The sequence below is a fragment of the Chroicocephalus ridibundus genome, chromosome 21 (genome assembly GCF_963924245.1).
Source record: "Chroicocephalus ridibundus chromosome 21, bChrRid1.1, whole genome shotgun sequence".
Taxonomy (NCBI): domain Eukaryota; kingdom Metazoa; phylum Chordata; class Aves; order Charadriiformes; family Laridae; genus Chroicocephalus; species Chroicocephalus ridibundus.
The window spans coordinates 1,370,534-1,393,619 of NC_086304.1; the positions used below are offsets into that span (position 1 = coordinate 1,370,534).

Genomic DNA, 23,086 nt, shown 5'->3' on the forward strand with positions numbered 1-23,086 from the left:
CCGCATGGGGCCCCCCGGGCCGGCCTGACCCCCCCCCCCTGCAGCCCCGCCGCCCCCGGAGACGGGCCCCGCCGAGGAGCCGCGACGGGACCCCCCGGCTGCCCGGCCCCAGCCGGACCCCCCGGAGCACGGAGAGACCCCCCCGGGCCCCTTCCCCGGGGGCAGAGGACCCTCGGAGCCGCCCCGGGGCTGCCCCGGCCGGACCCACCGGACGCCCGGCGAGACCCCTCGACTCGTCCCATCGCTGGAGCTGAGACACCGGCCCCCCCCGGGACCCTTCCCCGGGGCCAGGGACCCCCGGGGAGACGCGGTCACCTCCCCGGGACGTGGGAACCGGCACCCCTGGGGACCCGCCAGCCGTCCCCGCGGGGACGAAGGACGCCTGGAGCCCCCTGCCCGCGCCGGGGGCGAAGGCCCCGGCCCCCCTGCCCGTATCCCCCCTCCCGGGCTGGCCCCCGGCCGCCGAGGGTCCCGCTCCCAGGGCTGGGGGGAGCCGGGCTGCCCCGTGCCCCCCGGCTGAGCCGGCCCTGAGCCGGCAGGGCGGCCGTGGGGCGTCGAGGAGCCCCGGGGGGGCCGCGGCACCCTGCCCCTCCCCAGCCCCATGGCGGCCAAGTGGTTCAAGGAGTTTCCCTCCAACCTGAAGACGGTTTCGGAGAGGGCTCGGCCGGGCAGCGGTAGCCTGGGCAAGAGCCGCAAGAATTCGGCCGCCGAGTTGGGGGGTTGCCGGGCCGGCCCGGGGGGTGGCAAGGAGGGGGGTGGCCGGCTGTCGCGGGACAACCTGCAGGGTCTGCTCCAGGCCGCCACCGGGAAGATGCGGAAGAACTCGCGAGTGGAGGGGGTTACGCCCGAGGGACCCCCCAAATCCTGCGGCACCTACATCAACCGCCTCATCAAGGTGGAGGCTCATGAGAAGAACGGGAAGGGGTACCCGGCCCCCCCGCCCGCCGGCCTGCCTGCCCCCGAGCAGGACAAGGGCAAGACCCCCAAGACGGAGACGGTAAGGGGGGACTGGGAGGACTGGGAGGGGGGGAGCGTGCCGCACTGACAGCTTTAACCGCTTTGGGCTCCAGCTCATTAGCCCGGCTAACCCCGGCCTTTCATCGCGCCCGGCTCTGCCGTCTTCAAATCCCGTTCAAAGCTCCCTTCGTCCCGACCGCCCTTCATCACCGCTCCGGGTGGTGGTGGGGGGAGCGCTCGCTGGGCCCCCCCCACCCCCCCAACACTGCGTCCCACCGTGTCCCATCCCACCCTGACCCCGGCACTCTGCCGCTGGTTAAACAAAGGCTGACGTAAAGCTTTTCTGGGAAGCCGGACTTTCACCCCACACAGCCCCGGGGTGGCTGGGAGCCAGTCGCGGGGGGGGGGGTGGGGGTATGTTTGGTGTCACCTGAAAAGATCCCCGACCCACCCCCACCCCCCCACCTGGCTTCTCCCCACCGCTGGGGTGCGTAGGGATGGGTGCTGCCCCCACCCAAAGGTGCCACCCGCTGCATCCTCGTGAGGTGGTGGCGTGGCCCCATCCACCCCAGATGAGTTGCTGTTTCCCTCCCGGGGACCACACCGTCCCCAGCCTGCCTCTGCGCCGGTGTCATCCCCGCCACCCCCCCCCTCCCACTCCACCACCCCCGGTGGGACCCCCGGCAGCCCCCTGAGGCCGGCGGTGCCCGTCCCTTCCCCAGGTCATCATCCTGGAGGACTACGCCGACCCCTACGACGCCAAGCGCACCAAGGGGCAGCGGGAGGCCGAGCGCCTGGGGGAGAATGACGGCTACATGGAGCCCTACGACGCCCAGCAGATGATCACAGGTACGTGCCGCCCCGGTGCCGCGGTGGCGCGGCTGGCACCGCTCCCCCGGCCGGGAGCACGCGGCCGCCCTCGGAGCCGCCCGGCGCGGGAGGCTCCGGGAACAGGAAAACCGCTCGCCGCTTCCTGCGGCTGCGCGGGGCCAGATAAGGAGCGGGCGCGAGGCCGGACGCTGACCCTGTGCCCGCCGGCCCCTCGCCCGGTGCCACGACCCGCCGCCATCGCCCCGCGGGTGCGTGGGGACAGTGCAAAGCCCTCGATGCCACCCAGCTGTCCCGGGGTGGTTGTGGGGTGTGTGGGGGGGATACAGCACACCCCCGAGGGTCCCCCCCGCGGCCGTGCCCCCCAAGCAGCGACCCCCTGGCCGGCGCGGCGGCCGCCCAGCTGGCCAGAACAACAGGAACTGACTCGGCCGGAAGCTGGAAATAAAAGATTTGCTGCTGATGGTTTTTTTCCGTGCGGGGCAGCCCGGGCTGTTTGGCGGAGCCTGGCGCCGTGGGGCGAAGTGGGGGGCCGGGGTGTGTGTGTGTGGGGCCTAAACCCCCCTGGGGTGGCCTCCTGTGGGGGCTGAGCTCCAGCGTGGGGTGTCGCATCCTGCCCCACCGGCGTGGGTCCGTGCCCGGCCCTGGGGCTGTGACAGCCGCCCAGGCGCCACGAGAATGGGCCCCATCCTGCTCCGGTTCCTCCCGAGCCTGTTCCCAATGGGGTGTCCCCGCTATGGGGCAGGGGGTCCCCGGCGCTTATCCCTCCCCAAGGGCAGGCGGTGGGATGTCAGGGGGACGCGCAGCCCTCTCCCTCACCCCTCATCCCTCTTCCCTGCAGAAATCCGCCGTCGGGGCTCCAAGGACCCCCTGGTCAAAGCCATCCTGCTGCTGGACGGCCCTGGCGAGCCCGGGGAGGGGGGCGGCAAGCCGGAGGCGGCCAAGTGGCCGGGAGGCAAAGAAGCGGTGGGGAAGGGTCCCCAGCTCTACGACACCCCCTATGAGCCCGGGGAAGGGGTGGCCGGGGGGACCCCGGAGCGCAGGGCGAGGGCTGGGGACGGGCGACTGCCCGAGAACGACGAGCGCCCGGCGGGCGAGTACGAGCAGCCCTGGGAGTGGAAGAAGGAGCAGATCGTCAAAGCGCTGTCAGGTAGGGACGGGGACACGGATGGGGACGGGGACACGGATGGGGACGGGGACAGACGTTAGTAAGGCCTGAAGTGCGAGGGCAAGGCGGGGTGGATTTAGATTAGATCTAAGGAAGAAATTTGTCGTGCTGAGGGCAGTGAGCCCCTGGCCCAGGTTGCCCAGAGAAGCTGTGGCTGCCCCATCCCTGGAGGGGTTCAAGGCCAGGTTGGACGGGGCTTGGAGCCACCTGGGCTGGTGGGAGGTGTCCCTGAGCATGGCAAGGGGTTGGACTAGATGGGGATGGGGATGGGGATAGGACTGGGGAGGGGGACAAAGATGGGGAGGGGGCAGGGGATGAGGATGGGACTGGGTCTGGGGAAGAGGACAAGGATAGGGAAGGGGACAAAGATGGGGACAGGTGCCGAGGCTGGGGACAGGGACACATGGAGGGGACTTTGGGGGCTCACGTCTCGTCCCATTCCCACCCCCAGTCCAGTTTGAGGGCTCGGAGCGTCCCAAGGAGGAGGCACCGCGGCAGCACCTGCGCCAGAAGAGCTGGACCCCCAAGATGATGAAGCCGGCGGGCGCCGAGCCCGGCGAGGGGGAGCGGGTGGACCCTGCCCTGGCACTGGAGAAGCAGCCGTGAGTCGCCGGGCTGAGCCGCGTGCGGCAGCCGGGGGGGGGGGGGAAATGGGGGTGGGTGGGTGTGTGTGTGGGGGGGGTGTCTGGGGCTTTGCCACCTCTCAGTGTCCCCCCGGTGTCCCCCCCCCCCTCGCAGCTGGTACCACGGGGCCATCACGCGGGCCGAGGCCGAGAGCCGGCTGCAGGCGTGCCGGGAGGCCGGCTACCTGGTGCGCACCAGCGAGACCGGCAGCGGCAAGTACTCCATCGCGCTCAAGTGAGTGGCCACAGAGTCGTGGGGGGGGATGTCCCAGCGCGTGGTGATGGTGGGGGGGTCTCACCCTGGAGGGAAGCCGCAGCAGGAGCCCCCCCAGGTTGTTTGTGCCCTGATGGGTGGGAGCACCCAGGTCCTTGGTGGGGGGGGTGGGGGTGGGGAGTGGCACCCCCCGACCCCACGGGGGGACCCAGGCATCCTGGCGCGGTGCTGGGGCCGTGGGGTGGTGGGGGGGGTGGACGGGGCGGCGCGTCCCCCTCCCCGGCGCATTGTCGGGAGCGCCGGTGGCGTTTCCTTCCTGAGGAAGCGGAGCCCCTGGAGCCGAAACAATCGGAGCGGGACGGGAACAAACAGGGGTGGATGCGGCCCTGGCCGCGGGGCGGGTGGGCGCCCGGGGACGGGGTGGGGGGGTGGGGGGCTGGCGGCACTGCTGACGTCCCCCCACCCACCCACCCACCCAGGACCAGCCAGGGCTGCGTCCACATCATCGTGGCCCAGACCAAGGACAACAAGTACACGCTCAGCCAGGCCAGCGGCGTCTTCGCCAGCGTCCCCGAGGTCGTGCACTACTACTCCACCGAGAAGCTGCCCTTCAAGGGGGCCGAGCACATGGCCCTGCTGCACCCCGTCCACTGCAAGCTGCATTAGCCCCCACTGATGCCCCCCCCCGCCCCACGACTGGCCCGCGACCCCCCCCAACCCCAGGGCGTGGGGCAGGGTCCGGCCTCGGCCATCGCCACGTGCTGCGGGGAAGGGTCCAGCGGAGGAACCCCCCCCCCACCCGGCCCTCGGTGGCGTCCCCAGCCCTGTGGGGACCCCGCTCTTGCCCGGTGGCCGCTGGCCCGCCGCTGGACTCCGGCAGGGCTGCGGCCGCCCTTTGTGCCGGGACGGATCCTGCCCACCCTGTGCCGGAGCCGACCCACGGCGCGGCCACCTCCGGGGCGAGGCAGGGCCGGGGCGGGGCGGGGGGGTCACAGCAAGATTGGGATGTGTAACGAAGTAGTAAAATAAACTTGTTGGCTGAGGGGAGGTGGGTGGTCCTGGGGGGCTGCAGGGGGGATGGGGGGGGGGTGTCTGGAAGTTATGGCGCTGGGGGCTGTGATGGGGATTGGGGGGGGGCCTGGAAGGGACAGGGCTGGGGGCTGCAATGGGGAAGGGATTGGGAGGGGTCTGGAAGGGACGGCACTGGGGGCTGCAATGGGGCTGGGGGGCCTGGAAGGGACAGGGCTGGGGGCTGTGATGGGGAAGGGATTGAGGGGGGGTCTGGAGGGACGGGGCTTGGGGCTGTGATGGGGATGGGGGGGTTCTGGAAGGGATGGGGCTGGTGGCTGGGTTGGGGAAGGGATTGGAGGGGGTCTGGAAGGGACAGCACTGGGGGCTGCAATGGGGCTGGGGGGGGTCTGGAAGGGACAGGGCTGGGGGCTGCAATGGGGAAGGGATTGGAGGTGTCTGGAAGGGCTGGGGGCTGCAATGGGGAAGGGATTGGGAGGGGTCTGGAAGGGACGGCACTGGGGGCTGCAATGGGGCTGGGGGGCCTGGAAGGGACAGGGCTGGGGGCTGGGATGGGGAAGGGATTGGAGGGGTCTGGAAGGGCTGGAGCTAGGGGCCGGGATGGGGAAGGGATTTGGGGGGGGGGTCTGGAAGGGCTGGGGGGCCGTAGTGGGGTTGGGGGTGCTGGGACAGGCGGGTGCCCGGGGTGGGGGTGCTGCCAGGGGTGCAGTGAGTCACCCAGCCCCTTCCCTGCCCAGTGCCGTGGGGGGGCCACAGCGCTGCCCGAAACCGGGGCAGCTTTTTGGGGTCGGGGGGACCATGAGGGCTGACCCCAGGATCCGGCCCCTCGCCCCGTCCGCCCCCGAGGGGTCACCGAGCTTCTCGGGAGGGTGGAAACGGGTGACTCAAACCCCGGTCTCGTGCCAGGCGGAGCCACCCCGGTTTCGGGGGGCAGGGGTACGGGGCTCCCCCCACCCGCACATCTGCATCCTGCCAGGCTTTTTATAGAGCGGGGCCGGCCGGGACGGGGGGAACGCGGCGTCCCCAGGGAGCCCGGGCACCCGCTCCCCTCGCCCTGCGGTTTCCTGCCCGGGTGCAGCTGCAGCTCCCGGGGGCCTTGCACAACCCAGCGTGGCATGGCCGGGGGGGGGGGACGGGGACGGGACACTCATTGGCACGGGGGCCACAGCCCCGGGGGGGAGCATGGCATGGGGTGTGTGGCACGGCGGGGGGGGGCATGGCCTGGGGTACCTGGCATGGGGGTAGGTGGCATGGGAGGGGAGGGACATGGCCCAGCATGGGGTGCATGGCCTGGGGGCGCGAGGGGGGGGGCACAGCATGGTGTGCAGAGCCTGGGGTACGTGGCAGGGGGTACATGGCATGGCGGGGGGGGGCACAGTATGGGGTGCAGAGCCTGGGATGCACTCGGTGGCATGGGGGGGTATGGCCTGGGGTACATGGCATGGGGTATGTGGCATGGGGGGGGGGGGGGCACAGCATGGGGTGCAGAGCCTGGGAGGCACTCGGTGACATGGGGGGGACACACAGCCTGGGGTACAGGGCCTGGTCAGGGGGCAGAGCGAGCTGCACGGACTTGGGGGGGGGGGCACAGCCCAGCCTCACCCCCCCCACACCCCCTGGAGTCACTCCCCAGGGAGGGCGGCTGCAGCGACCCCTCCATAACGCCCCCCCACCCCCCCAAAGCACCCACTCCGTTACAAATCCGAGGCATTTATTGCCACGTTTCCCCGACACGGTGGGGGGGATGGGGCTGATCCAGCCAGGCCCCCCCCCCCCCCCGGCCCCGACACCCGCGGCACTGCGGGAGCTACGCCCTTCCCCGAGGGACCCCCAAAACCTGGCCCCGCGGGCAGAGCCCGGCCCCGCTCCCACGCTCCGGCCCGGCCGAGGAGCTCCCAGCGCCTTCACCCCCGGCCACCCCGGCTTGGCCGCGGCCCCGGAGCTGGCCCCCCCGCCCGGGACCCATCTTGGAGGGCCCCCCCTCCCCCAGCCAGTTCTCCATAGGGGTGAGTTTTGGCACCCCCCGGATAGGGGGGTGGGGAGGCTGCTCTCAGGGCTCCATCCCAGCCCCGGGACCCCCCCCACCCCGCCAGGGTCAGGGACCCCCCCGCCTGACCCGCAGGCGCCAGCAAGTGTGTCCAGCCCTTGGCTACTGCCCTGAGAAGAAATAGTCCAAGTTGGTGACGTGGAGAGCCCCGGGGGCCGGGGACGAGAGCAGGGGGGTGTCACTGAGCGGGGGGCTGGGGGGGCTCAGGGGCACCAGCACGTGCTGCCCCTCGCCCTCCAGCTTGGCACCGCGCCGCCGGCCCGTCTGCCAAGTCTGCCTGTACCTGCGGAGGGGAGAGCAAGTCCCGGGTCAGGGGGGGCAGGTGGAGCACCCCCCCCGCCCCGCCGCGGTGTGTCCCCCAGCCCCGGGCGCTCACCTCACCATGATGCCCACGAAGAGGGCGATGCCCAGCAGCAGGCTCCCCCCGGCCACCAGGAAGGCGTAGGGGGACGCTATGGAGCTGGCGCTGGCTTCCACGACAGCCCCTGCGGCAGAGGGGGGGGGACGGGTTTTGTGGGGACGAGGGACGTGGGGGTCCCGGCCCCTCCACGGCCAACCCAGGGCCCCCTCCTCACCACCAGCGTCATCAGCAGCATCTTCCATGAAGAGCTCAGGGGGGAGCGTCACCCAGTAGGTGCCATCCTCCACGGGGAACTGCAAGAGAAGGCAGAGGGGTGCAATGGGACAGGGCAGCCCCCCCGGCGCTGGTGGCCCCTTGTCCCACACAGGGACACGAGGCCCAGCCAGCAGCGCGTCGTGTCCCCCCGTGGCTGAGGCCGAGTCCCACCTGCGAGCTGAAGAGCGCCATTTCAGAGGTGAGGTCCCTGGGGTCTGCAAGGCGAGGGGAGAGCGTGAGGCTGGGGGTCCCCGGGCTGAGCCCCCAGCCTCGGGGCCACATGTCCCCCTCCTACCTGTCCAGGGGGTGCCCACTGCCTCCCGGCTCCACTCGCTCCACGTGCCGTGGCCGAACTCCTCCTGCGCCCGCACTTGCACCACGTGCGGCGTCCCCCGCCAGGCGTCACGGATGTCCAGCCACGTCGTCACCACCTGGTCCACCTGGAGGGGACACGGGCAGCGTGGGCTGGGGGACAGCCTCGCCGGGGCGAGGGGACAGCCCCACGTTGGGGGAGACGCGGAGCAGGGGGGGTCTCACCTCCGTGAAGGTCTGGGCGGGCTCGGGACGGTAGCGGACCTGGAAGTGGAGCCAGTAGAAGCGGGGGTCCCAGGAGGAGGGGTAGGACCAGTTGACCCGCAGCCGCTGCGGCGCCTTCTCCACCGCCTCCACCGTCACGTTGAGGGGGGGGTCGGGCTTCACTGCCAGGGAAAGAAGCGGGGCGGGGGGGGGTCAGGGCCTGGCACCGGGCCACACGGCCAGCCCCAGCCCCCGGCAGGAGGGGAGCAGCACTCACGGATGCTGCTGAGGGTGATGATCCTGTCCTCGCCGGCCGAGCCGCCGGCACCGTTGCTGACGCAGGTGGACACCACGAGGGGTTTGGTGTCGTCGACGCCGGGCGGCACCTTCACCCGGCAAACAAACTTCCGCGCCTTGGAGAAGTAGCGGCACCGCTGCCCCGTGGCGTTCTCAGCCGCGAACCTGCGGGGACGCGGCTCGTCCGGGGCTGTGGCACACACCGGGCACGGGGCAAGGGTCCGTGGGGAGGGACGGTCCCCCGCCCCCCGTGCCGTGGGGTCCCGGCCCCAGGTAGGTACCGGGAGGGCGCTCACCTCCGCTTCACCCAGAGCATCGCCCGCGTCCCCGGGGACGGCTTCACCCGCTGCGGCCACTCGCACAGGACGTCTTTGTCGTGGCTCCGCCGGTAGCAGGAGACGCGGGGGGTTTCGGGGGGCTCTGCAAGGCAGGGAGGCGCTGGGGGACGGGGGGCGCCAGACCGGGTGATGCCCCGAGGGAAGCCCCCGCCCCGGCGCGGACCCACCTTCCACCAGCAGCCGCAGGGAGCGCAGCGGGCGACCCCCCACGGAGCAGCTGTAGCGCCCCGAGTCCTCGTAGCGCAGGCGCCGCAGGAGCAGCGCGTTGCCCTCCGCCAGCCGCCGGTTGTGGCCCCCCAGCGCCGCCGCCCCCCGCTCCTCCACCTGCCAGGACACGGTGACGTTCGCCGGCTCCTCGTCCCAGCAGGTCAGCGTGACGTTCGCTCCCAGGCGTCCCAGCACTGTGTCCCGCGAGAGCCCTGCGGGGGGGACGAAAGGGGGGGTCAGGAGACGGAGACAAGACTCCACGGGCGTCCCCAGAGGAGGGGGACACCCCACCATCTGTTCCCGCGTGCCCAGCGGCCGCTCAGTGGCAATATTTGCAGGAGGCACCGAGCCGGAGCGAGCGGCAGCTCCTGCTGAGCCAGTGATTCCCCACCCAGGCAGGCGCCGGCCCCCCCCCGGCACACAGACCCCCCCTGGCACCGCCACCGACCGGCCACCGCAGCACCCAGCCAGGGTGCGAGAGGGGTCCGGTGGTGGGACACGGCCGGGCAGCGTGGGGAATGGCAAGTTAAGCGTGGGGAATGGCAAGTTGGGAGCGGGGCTCCGGGAAAGCCGCGGGCTGGGGGTCCCAGGGGGTCCGGGGACCTGGAGCCAGAGGGGTTAAGTGGCCGGGCTGGCCCGGTGGCACCGGGCCAGGCTGGGCTGGGGCCAGGGAGGCCACCGGGGGCAGCTCTCCCGGCTCCGGCTGCAAAGGTCAGCGGCCAGCCTGGACCTGCAGCTCCCATCGGCTCCCGCTGCCGGGAACGCACCCAGCACATGATATCCAGCGCCCAGCACCCACTCGGTACACAGTAACCAGTACCCAGCACCCAGCCAGCACCCGGTACGCGATAACCAGTACCCAGCACCTGCCCAGTATGCAATATCCAGTACCCAGTACCCAATAACCAGTACCCAATAACCAGTACCCAGGGCACAATATCCAGTACTCACTCAGTACCCAGTAGACAACAACCAGCACCCGGCACCCAATATCCAGTGCCAGCCCCCGCTCTGTACCCAGTAACCAGTAACCAGCCAGAACCCAGCCCAAAATATCCAGTACCAGCCCCCGCTCTGTACCCAGTACCCAGCCAGCACCCAATATCCAGTACCAGCACCCAGTATACAACACCCAGCACCCAGTACCCACCCAGCAGCAGCACCCAGTACAAAATATCCAGCACCAGCCCCCACTCTACCCAGTAACCAGTAACCAACCAGCACCCGGCACAAAATATCCAGTACCAGCCCCCGCTCTGTACCCAGTAACCAGTACCCAGCCAGCACCCAATATCCAGTACCAGCCCCCAGTACCCAACACCCAGCACCCAGTACCAGCCCCCACTCTACCCAGTAACCAGTACCCAGTACAAAATATCCAGCACCAGCCCCAGTCCCCACCCGGGGTGCCCCGTACCCCCCCCGCCCCTCTCCCCGGCCCCGGCGGAGCCCTCCCGGGGCGCTCGGGGAACCGTGTGTCCCGTCCCCCCCCGCGCGGGGCCCCGCTCCCGGCCGAGGCGCCGGAGCCGGGGCAGCTCCGCCGCCGGGGGGGGTGGTGGCGGCTGTGGCCGGGGGGGATCCCGCCGCTCCCGCCCCCCCGGTGCCGGTGGCACTCACCGGCGGGGCCGCAGGGCCGCCCGGCGGCGGCGGCGAAGAGGAGGAGGAGGAGGAGGAGGCGGAGGAGGAGCGCGGCGGGGAGCGGCGGCCCCGCCATGCGCCCGGCCCCGGCCAGGAAAACATCGGCGCGGCCGGTGCCCGCGGTTGTGAAACCGGGACGGGGCGGGGGGGGGGGGGGGGGGGGGGGCGGCTCCGCGGCGGCAGCACGTGCGCCCGGGCGGGGCGGGGCCGCCACGGGGGGAGGGGGGACACGAGCCTCCCCCCCCCCCCCCCCCCCCGGGGTGTCCCGTACCTGCGACCGTCCCCCCCCCCCCCCCCCCCCGCAGGACACAGGACACGGCAAAAGCTGCTCAGAACGTATTTTTTTTTCTTTTTTTTTTTTTTTATAAAAAAAAAGCTGGGTTTTGCTTCTTTTTTTTTTTTTTTTTTCTCTGTGGACCCATAAAATGATACAATTTCGCAATATAGAAACGTGTAATAAATTAGACGCCCCGATCCTCGCCCCCCCCCCCCCCAACCCAAAATAACCCCCAAAACACCCCCAAAAATGGACTCCGGCCCTCGCCAGAGCCCGTCCTGAACGGGTTCCTCTTTGGTATCAAGGGGAGAGCGGCCCCGGGACCCCCCCACCCCCCGGAGGGGGGGGATGGCCACCCGCACCCCCCGGGAGAGGGTCCAGACCCCCGGGAGCCGGCGAGGAGGAGGAGGAGGAGGATGGAGGAAGCGGAGGCTGAGGGTTGTGCAAGACCCCGGCGTGGGAGTGAATCACGGCGGCCTGCAAACCCCCCCCCGCCTTCCCGCAGAAAGCAGGAAGGAGCCGGGGAACGCTTCCCCTTTCCCACCCGGCTCCCCCGGCCCCCCCGGCGGCCGGGGGGGGGGACAGGGGACGGTGACACCCCTCGCCCCCCTGCACTGGACCCCGGCGCTCTCTCCGTAACCAGCCCTGCCAACGCTGAGAGAAAGAAGTCGCTCCGTAAACTCCGTAAACTTGGAGGGGTTTTCCTTCCTTTTTTTTTTTTTTTGTGTTTGTTTTGGTTCCCCCCCCCCCTTTTTTTTTTTTTTTTTTTTTTTATATATAAAAAGAAGACACGTGGGTGAGGGGCAGGGGAGGGGGCAGGGCGCTGTCACAGCCCCCCTGGACCCCCTGCGCCTGCCCGCAGCGGTGGCTCTGGCATGATACATTCGCGTGTGATGGGGTATTTGCGCTCCGTGGAGGTGAATACTGAGAGAGGAGCAGCCTGGGGGGGGCGGGGGGGCTGCTGGGGACAGCGTGCGTCCGTCCGTCGGTCCCAGGGACGGGGAAGAGTATTTTTTTTTGGTTACACCGCAACAGTCCAGACTCCTCCAAACCGCAGCACCTGGGCCCACACGGCCTCCGCTCCCCACCACGGGACCCCCCCCCCGCCCCTGCAAGCCACAGTGAGAGAAGGAGGCGAGGGGGGGTGTCCCTGGCTTCACGGGAGGGGACGCCACCCCCCCTGGCGCGCCCCAAGCCTCACACCTTGAGCGTCTTGTCAGGCGCGGCGCTGGGGCTGCCGGCGGCGCTGCTGTCGCTGCCCTTCTTCTTGCGCAGGGTCTCGATCCAGCCGGCGCTGGGGCGGGCGGCGAAGCTGGAGAGGGCCAGGGAGCTGAGCCGCATGTTCTTGCCCGACATGATGAGCTCCCCGAAACCCTCCTGGTGGGAGAAGGCGTAGCCGGAGCGGCGCGAGCCCACGCGGCCCACGCGCCGCATGCACCGGTGCTGCGTCTTCTGCTTCTTCCGTACCAGCTGCGTGTAGCGCACCTGGGGACAGGGGGGACGGGGTCAGGGATCCGCAGAACCGCCTGCCCCCAGGGGACCCGACCCCGCGTCCTCCGTCCCCACGGCCACGCGCTCTCACCGTGTCCGAGAGTTCGGGTTTCAGGTCCAGCTTGAGGAAGCGAAAGGCCACGACGGGCATGATGCAGACCACAGTGGTGAGGGCGATGGTCAGCCAGACCGTGGGCTGGGCCAGCGTGTTCTGCGCGTTACCTGGAGGGGGGGGAAGCACGAATGCAGCCAGGGCTCAGCCGGGACAGCACCCTGCTGCGGGGTGGGGGGGGACATCGCGCAGCCCCCCTGTGACTCACCCACAAAGCGGAACTGGTTGGGGAACATCTGGAAGAGGCCGTCGCTGTGCATGGCAAAGAGGATGGCAAAGTAGGCAGCCAGGCTGCCCCAGATGAAGAAGTGGTTGATGGCCGTCCAGAAGCCCGTGTCCAACCCGATCTGGTGGAGAGGGGAAGGAGGTGGCAGGGCTCCGGGGACGGCCGCGCTGCTCCGAGCACGGCTGCAGGGCAGGATGGGACTCAAACCTTCACCCTGCCCTTTGTGCCGCAGGTGAGGGGTCGGAGCCAAGCAGCCGCGTCCCTACCTGCACGCTGACGACAATCACGAGGGAGGTGGCGACGGTGACGGCAAAGGACTGGTAATCGGCCAGCTGGGCGCCATCGTCGCGGGTGGCGTCAGCGAAGACGCCGTAGGGGATGAAGAACATGAGGACGGAGGTGTAGATGCCCTGGGCGATGCAGATGAAGAACTCCCGCTTGTTGAAGAGCAGGTTCAGCTGCCCGGGCTCGTACAGCTTGGGATACTCCATGCTCCGCTGCTCCGGCACGTCCTGGGGGCACAGGGCACTCTGGGCACCTCCCTCCAGCCCCAGGCAGGCACTGCCGGAGCCGGGCCGGCCTCCACCACCGGCCGAGGGACAACGACAGCCCAGCCCGGGCACCCGGCAGCCCTTCCTCCCGCAGGGTGGGCCACGCAGGGGAGCGGGGCCAGCTCCTCGCGCAGCCAGGGACCCCCCTCACCACCCCCCCGCTGTACCTGGTCGAAGACGCCCATGGCGAGTACGGGCAGCGACGTGTAGACGATGTTGTAGAGAGTGATGAAGTACTGGTCGTACACGGTCTGCGTGGAATGAAGCGCTCAGGGAGCCGCGAGACCTGCCCACCCTGTGTCCCAACCATCCTCGTGTCCCAACCATCCCCGCGTCCCCGCAGCTGCAGGGACGGGAGAGCCACTGCCAGCCCCCTGTGGGTGCCCTCCCCGAGCGGCACCAGGTGCTGCTGCCACCACGTGGCAGCCCCGGCCACACGGGCTCCTCGCACCCACCACAAGCTCCAGAGGAATCCCAGGCTGTGCCTGCTGGCCAGGATGGGGCCCCACAGGGAGCCTGGGGACCAGGACACGCTTCTGCACAGGGCGGGGGGCCCACGGGCAAACCCTCCCCAACTCCGCGCGCGAGGGGCCAGCAACGCACCTGCGCCGAGAAGCCGCAGAAGAAGCCAAACCAGAAGTGGACCATGGTGAAGGCGAAGTTCTTGTAGAAGAAGTAGCAGAGGAACTTGCACATGCGTAGGTAGGACCAGCGCCCGTGCACCAGGAGCAGGCGCTGCAGGAACTTGAACTGCGAGAAGGAGTAGTCGGAGGCCAGCACTGCCTGGATGCCCTCCTGCCCGCTGATGCCCACCCCGATGTGGGCAGCTGGGGAGGGAAGAGACACGTGGAGTGAGGAGGGCTCTGCCAGGAGCACGAGGCACAGAGGGGCAAGGACAGAGGCTGCCACAGGCCCCGGGGTGGTGCAAGGAGGGACCTGTCCCTCCTGCGGCTCCCCAGATCCCAGGACTTACTCTTGATCATGCTGACATCGTTGGCCCCGTCCCCGATGGCCAGGGTCACAGCTTTCTTGTACTTCTTCACCAGCTCCACCACCTGGGCTTTCTGCAGAGGCGTGACGCGGCAGCAGATGACGGCCTTGCAGGCACACGCCGTCTCCAGGAACTCCACCTCCATGTCAGCCTCCAGCGCGTGGGCCTGCGAGCAGAACGGGGGGACAGTGGGGGGCACGGCCCACAGCTGGGCACGGTGCCCCGTCCAGCCCGGTGCTCCCAGGTCCCTACCAGGCTGTGCCCGTTGATGACCAGGGCATATTCGCCCGCGATGGCTTCCAGCACAGAGGTGAGCTTGGAGGAGGAGAGTTTCTCCTGGTAGGAGAAGCCGTTGCCCATGGAGCGTGATGCATCCATCATCTTCTCCCGGGCTTTCCTGCGGAGAAAGAGAGGGGTCAGGGGGCCCTGATTCAGGGCACTTCTGTATCCCCCAGCTCCCCCGCGCCAGCCCCCCCTGTGTCCTCTGCCCAGCCCTGCCCCCCGACCCTCACCTGAGCTCCTCTCGCACCTCCAGCACAGTGTGGCCCGTGACAACAAAAACCTCCGTCATGTCATCCGTCAGCATCTTGCAGGAGTAGCCGATGTTCACAGCCGTTTCTGGGGACAGAAAACCCGGGGTTGAGCCCAGGGTCAGCTCAGACGGGGGAGTGTCTGTCCCACCGCCCCCCAGGCAGGTGGCATCCAGCCCACGAATGTCCTCGTCTCCGGCCAGCCCAGACCCCCACCCCAGCGTTGCCTCACCCTGTTTGTCCCCCGTCAGCACCCAGATCTTGATGTTGGCCAGCGTCAGGATGGCGATGGTTTCAGGGACACCCTGCTGCAGTTTGTCCTCGATGGCCGTGGCTCCCAGCAGCTAGGGGACCCAAACAGGCAGGAGGTCACCAAGAGCTGCCCCCCAGCTGCCTCCCACCCCCCCCGCAGTGTCCCCAGCCCACCACATACCATCATATCGTGCTCCACCTCATCGTACAGCCGAGCCAGGCGATCCTCACGGGCCTCGGGAGCGCTGCCGGCTCGGTGCAGCCGCTCCGACCAGTCCTCGTAGTAACTCTCCTCCAGGTCTTTGTAGGCCAGCACCAGCGTCCGCAGCCCCTCGCCAGCATATTCCTGCAAGCGGCCGGAGCTGGGCGCACAGGCAGACCCCCAACCGTGTCCCCAGACCCCGATCGCCCCCCAGGACAGTACACAAGCCACGCTCCGTGCTTCTGGGCAGCCCCTCTTCCTTTCCCAGCCCTGCCCGCAGGACCCTGCCCCACTCACGTTGAGGTGGTCGGTGGTGACGTTGGTCAGGTCCTGGTTGACGGGGTGCAGGCGCTCCAGCAGGATGGTGTCAGCCCCTTTGCAGTACAGTCGGATCTTGCCCTCGGGGCTGCGGACTGCGGGGAGCAGGGAACAAGCTGCCTGGCTCAGGGGCACAGGAGCAAATCGCACTCCAACCCCCAGCCATGACGCTACGATGCCTCCACCATCACAGCGCCATCTGCGCGGGGCTGCTCCCCAGCACACTGCACCGAGCCCCAGCCCCACTGCGGCCCTCCCAGCCCCACAGCCCCTGTGCCGTGCCCAGGACCTCACCGATGACAGACATGCGCTTGCGGATGTTGTTGAAATCCAAGATGGCCAGCAGCTGGTAAGTGATGGCTCGACCCAGCTCGTGCACCGTGATGGTCTTGGGCGTGCGGGACCGGAACACGAAACCGAAGTTTCTGGCAGCCGTGACCAGCGCTCCCTCGTCCGGGGACTGAGCCTTGTAATACAGCTCCCCTGGGGACAGCACGGGGGGTCAGAGCTGGCGTCACGCACTGTGCCATGCAGGGACAGGTCCTGCCCTCTGCGCCCACCTTCGCTCTTCTCCTCGGACATGACGGTGTGGCAGAGCGAGAGCAGGCGGAAAAACTCATGCACGTGGGGGTCTCCCAGCTTGACGGCTTCCAGCAGGCTGGGGTCCCAGAACTGGAACCGTGGGTCCGCCAGCGGGTTGAAGGAGAAGTCAACTGGCTCTGGCCTCTGGCAGGGGAAGAGACGGGGTTACCCCCCTGCGGCACAGCCAGGCACGGCACCGTCCTCGGCCCCGGGGCACCCTTACCTCTCCCAGCTCTGCCTTGTGACCCAGCACGTCCTGCACGTCACCTGTGAACCGGGGCGCGGAGTTAACCGGCACAGGGACCCAACGCTGCTGCTCCACTGGCAGCCATGACCAGGGGGCCCACGGGGCAGCGGCAGCCCCACAACGCTACAGCTGAGCGCCCTCGTCCCCCGGCTGCCCCAAAGGGTCTGCAGGAGGGGAGCTGGCGCACCCGCAGCCCGGCCCTGCTGCCCTGCGCTCACCGTAGCTGTGCCCGTTCACGGAGCACTTGCTGAAGACCATGATGTTCTGGGTGAGGGTGCCGGTCTTGTCGGAAAAGATGTACTCCACCTGCCCCAGCTCCTCGTTGAGGGTGGTGGTCCGGGCCTCGGCTGGCGTCCGGCGCTTGGCACAGTACATCTTCTTGTCCCAGTTGATGAAGTAGCTGTGCCCGAGACGGATCACCTCCACGCTGCAGGGGGGGGGACAGCCGGGTGTCACCGGGGCAGGGCAGCAGGCTCTGCTGAGCCAGCGACGGGCACACACACACACACACCCGCCCACCCCGGACCCCCAAGCGCCTTGGGGCACCCAGGGCTCCCACGCTGTTTGCCAGCACCCGCGCCCGTCCCCGGGGCTGGCCCACACCCGCTCCTACCGACAGCCACCGCCAAGCCAGGGCTGGGGACGCAGGGCCTGGCACCGATGGGGGTTACCCGGGCATCTCACACACCTACGCGCCCCAAACCCCCTCCCCGGCCCCCAGGGCAGACAGCAATGAGCTAGTGGGAGGGGTGGGGGCGACACGTTCTTACCTCGGGGCTAAGGGTGACAGAACCCATGCTGGGGAACGAAAAGAGAGAGAAATTAAAAGAGAGAGAGAAGGGGACAGTGCAGGAGCCTGGGAGCTGCAGGAGGGCAGAGCAAAATAACCAGCATGCAGCCAGGGCAGGGAGAGACGAGCAGCCAGACAGACACAGCCGGGGGGGCCCCGAGGGACCTGTGGGGTCTCAGGTCTTGGGGTATCCCCGAGGGCAGACGTGGCCCGTCACCCTGACAGCAGCCCGCGCCCACCCCACGCACACAGCTCTGCCCGTGGGTCTCCATCCCCGTCTCCCCTCCCCAGAGGGCACCCCTAATTCCTGCCCCTCGCACACCCCCAGCCCCTCGGCCCCTGCCCTACCTCACGTAGAGCGAGATGGGCACCACAGTGTTGAGGATGATGATGTAGGACCAGAAGGAGAGGAAGCCGGAGAAGAAGGCACTGTGCACCCCCTCGTCCCAGGGCAGGTAGATCTGGAAGCAGACGCCCACCTCGTGCTCCCAGATGGCGTTGCCGATGGCCAGGATCACCCCCATGCACACCAGGAACCCGAAGATCTGGGGACAAGGAGAGGCCATCAGAGCCCAAACCAGACCAGAGCCAGGGCTCCCCGGGATCCACCTTCCCCATACCCAGAGCACCAGCGTGTTCATCAGCCGATCGATGCTCGTCCGCTTGAACTTGGTCCGGCCACTGTTCTGCATCAGTTTCGTGTCAGGCCCTGGGGAGAGGGGAGCGCGTCAGCGGGGGTCTCTGCCCTCCGCACAGTGTGGCGGCGGTGGCCGTCCCAGCCCACCTGCAAAGATGACGAGGCCGAAGCACCACTCAGTGTTGCGCAGGACGCAGCCCCGCAGCAGCATGTTCTGGTTGCTCAAGGGATACTTGTTCTCCTTCCAGTACAGCGTCCCGCCAAACTTGTCCAGCTTGTTGTTGGGGGGTTCACAGATCACCTCGCCTGGGCGCAGGGGATGGCTCGGCTGTAACGTGCCTTCTCCACGTGGCCAGCTCCATCCCAGTGCTCCCAGCACCGTCCCCACCTCCCCAGAGATCCGCTTCAAGCCACAGGACCGCACCACCGCGTGGATGGTCCTGGTCTCTCCAGGGTGGAGCCAGGCCAGGTGATGGAGAAGGAAACCCAGGGGCCGCCCCTTCGTAGAGGACCGGTCGCGGGCACTCACCATCAAACCGAGCCAGCTTGCTGGTGTCACCCAGCTCCGAGGTGACGGGGATGGCCTGCCGCACCTTCATGTTGGTCTCTCTGCGGGCAAGGAGGCACCACGCGCGGGGTTAGCGACAGCCTGGCAGGGAGGGCTTTGGCAGAGGCTCCACAGTTTCAGGTCCCCGGTGGCTCCTGCCCTGTCCGCAGCCCATTCTCACTCCTACCTCTCGCCTTCCCTTGCCACCCGAGGCGAGCGGGGGCTACCTACCCATCCAGCTCTGCGGTCTCTATGTAGCACAGCCCATGGGGTTCGCTGCTGCAGAGGAGGAGGAGGTCAGCCTGCCGGGAGAGACACGTGAAGAATCATGCTGACACTGGGGCTCCCCTGCACCTTTCCCCAGGGAAGCTCCTGACCCTCGGATGCCAGGGGCCAGCGGGGTCCCTGGAGCCATGTTGTCCTTAGCAAGGTGCTGCTGGCACCCTGGCCCGGACACCATCGCCTGAAGCGCCCACATCAGCCAAACCCCCAGAGCTCAAACGCTCCAACCTAAATGCAACTTCCAGGCTAGAAAGTCCCTGCTATCTCCACCCCAGGAGGTGATGGAGGAGCACGAAAGCAGAGCGGGCGCAGCACCATGCCGTGCTCCTGTCCCTGTGTGCCGCCCACCCGGGAACGTGCCCGTCTTGGGGCCACACTCACCGCCACAAACTGGTTGTTCTCCAACTTGATGATGTCTCCGACACGGACGTTCATCCACTGCTCCTGCCGGAGGCTGCAGAGGGACAGCAGAGTGGAGTTAGGCAGGAGCTGGCAGCACCACTTCTCCCCTGCCCCACTGCCCTCTGCCCCTGCCTGCAGCACTGCGCCGTGGCCCACAGGGCCCCGTGTCCCCTCCCCGGCCGCCCCGTCCCCGTGACACTCACACTCCGCCGATCAGCACCTGAGACTGCCGGTTGTTCACCTGGTTGTCGCTTTTATGGCGGAACTGGGTGCGGAGGAGAAGAGACAGCGGCGTCAGCCCCTCTGGGGACGGGGTCCCGCACCCCTCCCCCTCCAAACGCCACGGCCCCGGGCACCGCACACCCACACCAGGGTCACAGCCCCCCTGCCCAGCCCCTGCTCCCCATGCCCAGGGGGCAGCCAGCCCGGGTAGAGGGGCGTGTGGGGGACCACTCACATAGTCGTCGGTGGCATCTTTGACAGCTGTGATGGTTAAGACAAGAACCAAAGGCACGATGGTGGTGAACCAGGAGAGCGACGAGATCTGCGGGATCAGCTGGGGACAGGGAGCGGGAGTTGGAGGGGACCAGGCCACCCCCAGGCCCCCGCTACCCCTGCCCGAGGGTGCCAAACCCCCCGCTTCCCAGGGGCAGGACGGTGCCCTGAGCCCTCCCGGCCGCCCAGCCAGGGAAGGACAGCGTGGGGGGGCCCCGTCTGCCTCCCCGGACCCCCCACCACTCACCTGCAGGATGAGGAGGAAGAGGAAATAGGTGTTGGCCACTTCCTGGAACTGCTCGAAGAGGTTGACAGGCAGGAAGGTGACGATGTTGTACTTGGAGGTCTTGATGCAGTTGCTCTGGGGACGGACGGGGCAAGAAGGGTGTTCAGGAGCTGCCGAGGCCCCGTGCCCCCCCCCAGCGTCGCTCTGGAGGCAGGGCTGCAGCTCACCATGCCCCTAATTTGGGATTTCTGGACAGCAGCCCGGCCCCCCCCGCCCCCCAGCTCCTGCCCCTGCTCTAACGCCATGGCAGCTTCCCCAAGGAGCCCGTTCCTCCGCCTCGGTCACCAGCCGGTACCCGGGGACCAGCCTCCTCCAGCGGCAGCATCCTGCGCACCCTGGCAGCACCCGGCCCCCAACAAGGGTCACCCCAACCCAGACCCCCTGTTTCCCGCCCCCCCAACAGCGAGGCCGGGGCAGGGTCCGGTCTGGAGGAACCAGAAATAACCTCCAGCGTGGAGGGGGAGGCCAAGGTGAGCGGTGCCCCTCCCCCAGCGGCTCCGGAAGCTCGTTAATTAGCCAGACACAGGACCGCATCATCAGGGGACCAGGCAGGGGTGCAGGCAGAGCTGGGGGGGGCTCAGGCCCCAGCAGAGGATGGCGGGGGGGGGTTGCATCTCTTCCACGGGAGCGTGCCATGCCCCCCTCCACCCAGGCCGTCCCCACCACAGAGCTCCGTTAGCGTTAGCGGCTCGTCAGCACAATTTTCTCCGGGACAAACATCTATATTTAGCCATAACTGCCCCCCCCGCCCCCCACCCCGCTGACCTAGACGGTGACGCAGGCCCCAGCCCCCCCAAACCTGCCCGAGCCGTGGGACGAGGCCCCCGGGGACGGAGCTCGGTCACCCCACTCACCGCGTACTGGAACTTCTCGTTGTACTCCCGCGCGTTGGCTCGCACCCGCCTCTCCTCCTCTGCAACACAGTGCGCCCCGTCAGCCCCCCGCCCCCAGACCTCCCCTCTGCGCCCCCAGAGCTCCCCCCTCTGTGTCCCCAGATCTCCCCTCTGTGCCCCCAGACCTCCCCTCTGTGCCCCCAGAGCTCCCCCCTCTGTGCCCCCAGATCCCCCCTCTGCGTCCCCAGATCTCCCCTCTGCACCCCCAGATCTCCCCTCTGTGCCCCCAGATCTTCTCTCTGTGCCCCCAGATCCCCCCTCTGCGCCCCCAGATTTCCCCCCTCTGTGCCCCCAGATCTCCCCTCTGCACCCCCAGATCCCCCCTCTGCGCCCCCAGAGCTCCCCCCTCTGTGCCCCCAGATCTCCCCCCTCTGTGTCCCCAGATCTCCCCTCTGCACCCCCAGATCTCCCCCCTCTGCACCCCCAGATCCCCCCTCTGCACCCCCAGAGCTCCCCTCTGTGCCCCCAGATCCCCCCTCTGTGCCCCCAGAGCTCCCCCCTCTGCGCCCCCAGATCTCCCCTCTCTGCACCCCCAGATCCCCCCTCTGCACCCCCAGAGCTCCCCCCTCTGTGCCCCCAGATCTCCCCTCTGCACCCCCAGATCTCCCCTCTCTGCACCCACGGACCCTCCAGCACTGCTTACCTGCACCCCCAGCCCCCGTCTTGCACCCCCGGATGGCCTGCCCTGCCTCTCTGCACCCCCAGACCCCTCCCAGCCCTACACTGCCGCAGCTCTAGCCCAGAACCCCCGGACCCTGCACCCCCAGTCTTACTTATCTGCACCCCCAGCCCCGGATATCTTCACTCCTAGCCCCCTCCAGCCCTGCTTAGCTGCACCCCCAGACCCTGTCCTGCACCCCCAGACCCACAGCCCTGCTCCTCTGCACCCCCAGATCCCCAGCCCTGCGGCTCCAGACCCCCCAGCCTTACTTCTGTGCACCCCCAGGTCTCCAGACCCCTACCCCAGGACCCCCAGATCTTGCACCCCCAGTCTTGCTTCTCTGCACCCCCAGACCCCATCCAGCCCCGCACCCCCAGCCCTGCTCAGCTGCACCCCTAGACCCTCAGGCCCCCAGCCCTGCACCCCGAGACCCAGCCTTGCTCTTCTGCACCCCCAGCCCCCCAACCCTGCACCTCCAGCCCCCCAGGGCCGCACTCCCACACCCCTAGCCCAAAACCTGCACCCCTAGAACCCCAGCTTTTCTCCTCTGCACCCCCAGCCCTGCACCCCCAGAGCCCCAGCCTTGCTTCTCTGCACCCCCAGACCCCCAGACCGCTCCGGTATTGCACTCCCAGACCCCCAGCGCGGGACTCCCAGATCTTGCACCCCCAGTCTTGCTTCTCTGCACCCCTGGACCACCAGCCCTGGATACCTGAACCCTCAGACTGTTCCAGCCCTGCACCCCTAGCCCCGCTCAGCTGCACCCCTAGACCCCCAGACCCCCAGCCCTGCACCCCCAGACTCCCAGCCCTGGATATCAGAACCCCCAGCCCCCCAGCCCTGCACCCCCAGACTCCCAGCCTTGCTTCTCCACGCCCCAGCCCCCCAGCCCTGGATATCTGAACCCCCAGCCCCCCAGCTCTGCACCCCCAGCCCCCCAGCCCTGTTTCTCTGCACCCCCAGCCCCCGTCCTCCACCCCCAGCCCCCCAGCTTTGCTTCTCCACACCCCCAGCCCCTGTCCTGCACATCCAGATCCCCAGCCCTGAGGCCCCAGCCCTGCTTCTCTGCACCCCCAGCCCCCCAGCCCTGCGGCCCCAGACTTCCAGCCATACTTCTCTCTGCACCCCCAGGACCCCTCCAGCCCTGCGCTCCCAGACCCCCAGCCCAGGACCTCCAGATCCTGCACCCCCAGCCCAGACCCTGCCCCCCCACAACCCAGGCCCCCGGCCCGGCCCCGCCGCAGGCCCGCCCGCCCCGCACCCACCGGCCCGTCCGGGCCCGCGGACCCGCGGCCACTTCTCGGGCATCTCCCGGGGCACCGTCATGGCTGCGGGGCCGCGGCGCGCCCCGGCGGCGCCATCCCGCTCTGCCGCTGCCGGTGCCCCGGGCCCGGGCCCTCCCGCCCCGCCCCGCTCCGCCGCGTTGCCGGGGCAACGCCCGCACCGGGGCCCACCGGGGCCTACCGGGGCCTACCGGGCCCCCGCCCCGCTCACCTGGGGCCCGGCGGGCCGCGCACCGCTCCATGGCCCGCGGCCCCGCAGCCCATGGGGAGCGGGCGGCGGGGGCCGGGGCCGGTGCCGGGGCCGGTGCGGCCCCGCTCCCGCTGCCGCTGCCGCCGCTTCAGCGCCCCATGGCCGCGGCGGCGCCGGTCGGCGGCGGAAGTGATGGGGGGGGGGGGGGGAGCGGGGGGAAAGGCGGGCGGCGACCGAGCGCTGCCCCGGGGGGACGGGGCGGCCTCGGGGGTCCCGGGGGGATCCCGGAGTACAACCCCGGGGGTCCCGGGCAACCCCGGGGGTCCCGGGCAGCCCCGGGGGGTCCCGTGGATGGTCCTGGGG

General features: G+C 69.3%; 3 protein-coding genes across 4 annotated transcripts; 1 reads left to right on the forward strand and 2 right to left on the reverse strand.

Annotated features, from left to right (window-relative positions):
* SHE (Src homology 2 domain containing E) lies at nt 1-4,828 on the forward strand. Its single transcript, XM_063357505.1, has 6 exons — nt 1-997; nt 1,680-1,806; nt 2,627-2,935; nt 3,405-3,555; nt 3,692-3,811; nt 4,270-4,828. The coding sequence occupies exons 1-6, from the start codon at nt 602-604 to the stop codon at nt 4,454-4,456; spliced, it is 1,290 nt and encodes a 429-aa protein (XP_063213575.1). The 5' UTR covers nt 1-601; the 3' UTR covers nt 4,457-4,828.
* A 1,755-nt stretch (nt 4,829-6,583) lies between these two features.
* Nucleotides 6,584-10,605, reverse strand: IL6R (interleukin 6 receptor). Its single transcript, XM_063357446.1, has 10 exons — nt 10,458-10,605; nt 8,801-9,052; nt 8,592-8,715; nt 8,276-8,460; nt 8,020-8,180; nt 7,778-7,922; nt 7,654-7,697; nt 7,442-7,520; nt 7,243-7,351; nt 6,584-7,149 (listed from the first exon to the last, which is right to left on the reverse strand). The coding sequence occupies exons 1-10, from the start codon at nt 10,552-10,554 to the stop codon at nt 6,969-6,971; spliced, it is 1,377 nt and encodes a 458-aa protein (XP_063213516.1). The 5' UTR covers nt 10,555-10,605; the 3' UTR covers nt 6,584-6,968.
* Nucleotides 10,606-11,508: 903 nt separating this feature from the next.
* ATP8B2 (ATPase phospholipid transporting 8B2) lies at nt 11,509-22,904 on the reverse strand. Of its 2 annotated transcripts, none has more exons than XM_063357299.1 (27): nt 22,516-22,649; nt 20,551-20,609; nt 19,658-19,771; nt 19,373-19,471; nt 19,119-19,180; nt 18,895-18,967; nt 18,463-18,533; nt 18,214-18,293; nt 17,832-17,990; nt 17,668-17,756; nt 17,396-17,592; nt 16,476-16,684; nt 16,234-16,277; nt 15,989-16,154; nt 15,723-15,911; nt 15,408-15,523; nt 15,090-15,254; nt 14,889-15,000; nt 14,639-14,744; nt 14,379-14,523; nt 14,109-14,292; nt 13,739-13,962; nt 13,303-13,386; nt 12,851-13,096; nt 12,567-12,705; nt 12,338-12,468; nt 11,509-12,240 (listed from the first exon to the last, which is right to left on the reverse strand). In XM_063357299.1, the coding sequence occupies exons 1-27, from the start codon at nt 22,574-22,576 to the stop codon at nt 11,953-11,955; spliced, it is 3,612 nt and encodes a 1,203-aa protein (XP_063213369.1). In that variant the 5' UTR covers nt 22,577-22,649; the 3' UTR covers nt 11,509-11,952. The 2 variants fall into 2 exon arrangements, with proteins under 2 accessions (XP_063213369.1, XP_063213370.1); XM_063357300.1 differs by lacking the exon at nt 22,516-22,649 and adding an exon at nt 22,745-22,904 and having other exon boundaries at nt 11,510-12,240.
* Nucleotides 22,905-23,086: the final 182 nt, after the last annotated feature.

Excerpts from the sequence above, each read along its gene's own strand:
- SHE (XM_063357505.1), top strand. The coding sequence starts at position 602 with ATGGCGGCCAAGTGGTTCAAGGAGTTTCCCTCCAACCTGAAGACGGTT. Across the intron at positions 2,936-3,404 it reads GATCGTCAAAGCGCTGTCAG|TCCAGTTTGAGGGCTCGGAG; the intron begins GTAGGGACGGGG and ends TCCCACCCCCAG. Across the intron at positions 3,812-4,269 it reads AAGTACTCCATCGCGCTCAA|GACCAGCCAGGGCTGCGTCC; the intron begins GTGAGTGGCCAC and ends CCACCCACCCAG.
- IL6R (XM_063357446.1), bottom strand. The coding sequence starts at position 10,554 with ATGGCGGGGCCGCCGCTCCCCGCCGCGCTCCTCCTCCGCCTCCTCCTC. Across the intron at positions 7,698-7,777 it reads AGTGGGCACCCCCTGGACAG|ACCCCAGGGACCTCACCTCT; the intron begins GTAGGAGGGGGA and ends CTCGCCTTGCAG. Across the intron at positions 7,521-7,653 it reads TGGCGCTCTTCAGCTCGCAG|TTCCCCGTGGAGGATGGCAC; the intron begins GTGGGACTCGGC and ends CTTCTCTTGCAG.
- ATP8B2 (XM_063357299.1), bottom strand. The coding sequence starts at position 22,576 with ATGACGGTGCCCCGGGAGATGCCCGAGAAGTGGCCGCGGGTCCGCGGG. Across the intron at positions 17,757-17,831 it reads CGGCCTCGTCATCTTTGCAG|GGCCTGACACGAAACTGATG; the intron begins GTGGGCTGGGAC and ends CCCTCTCCCCAG. Across the intron at positions 12,241-12,337 it reads AACCCGAACTCTCGGACACG|GTGCGCTACACGCAGCTGGT; the intron begins GTGAGAGCGCGT and ends CCCTGTCCCCAG.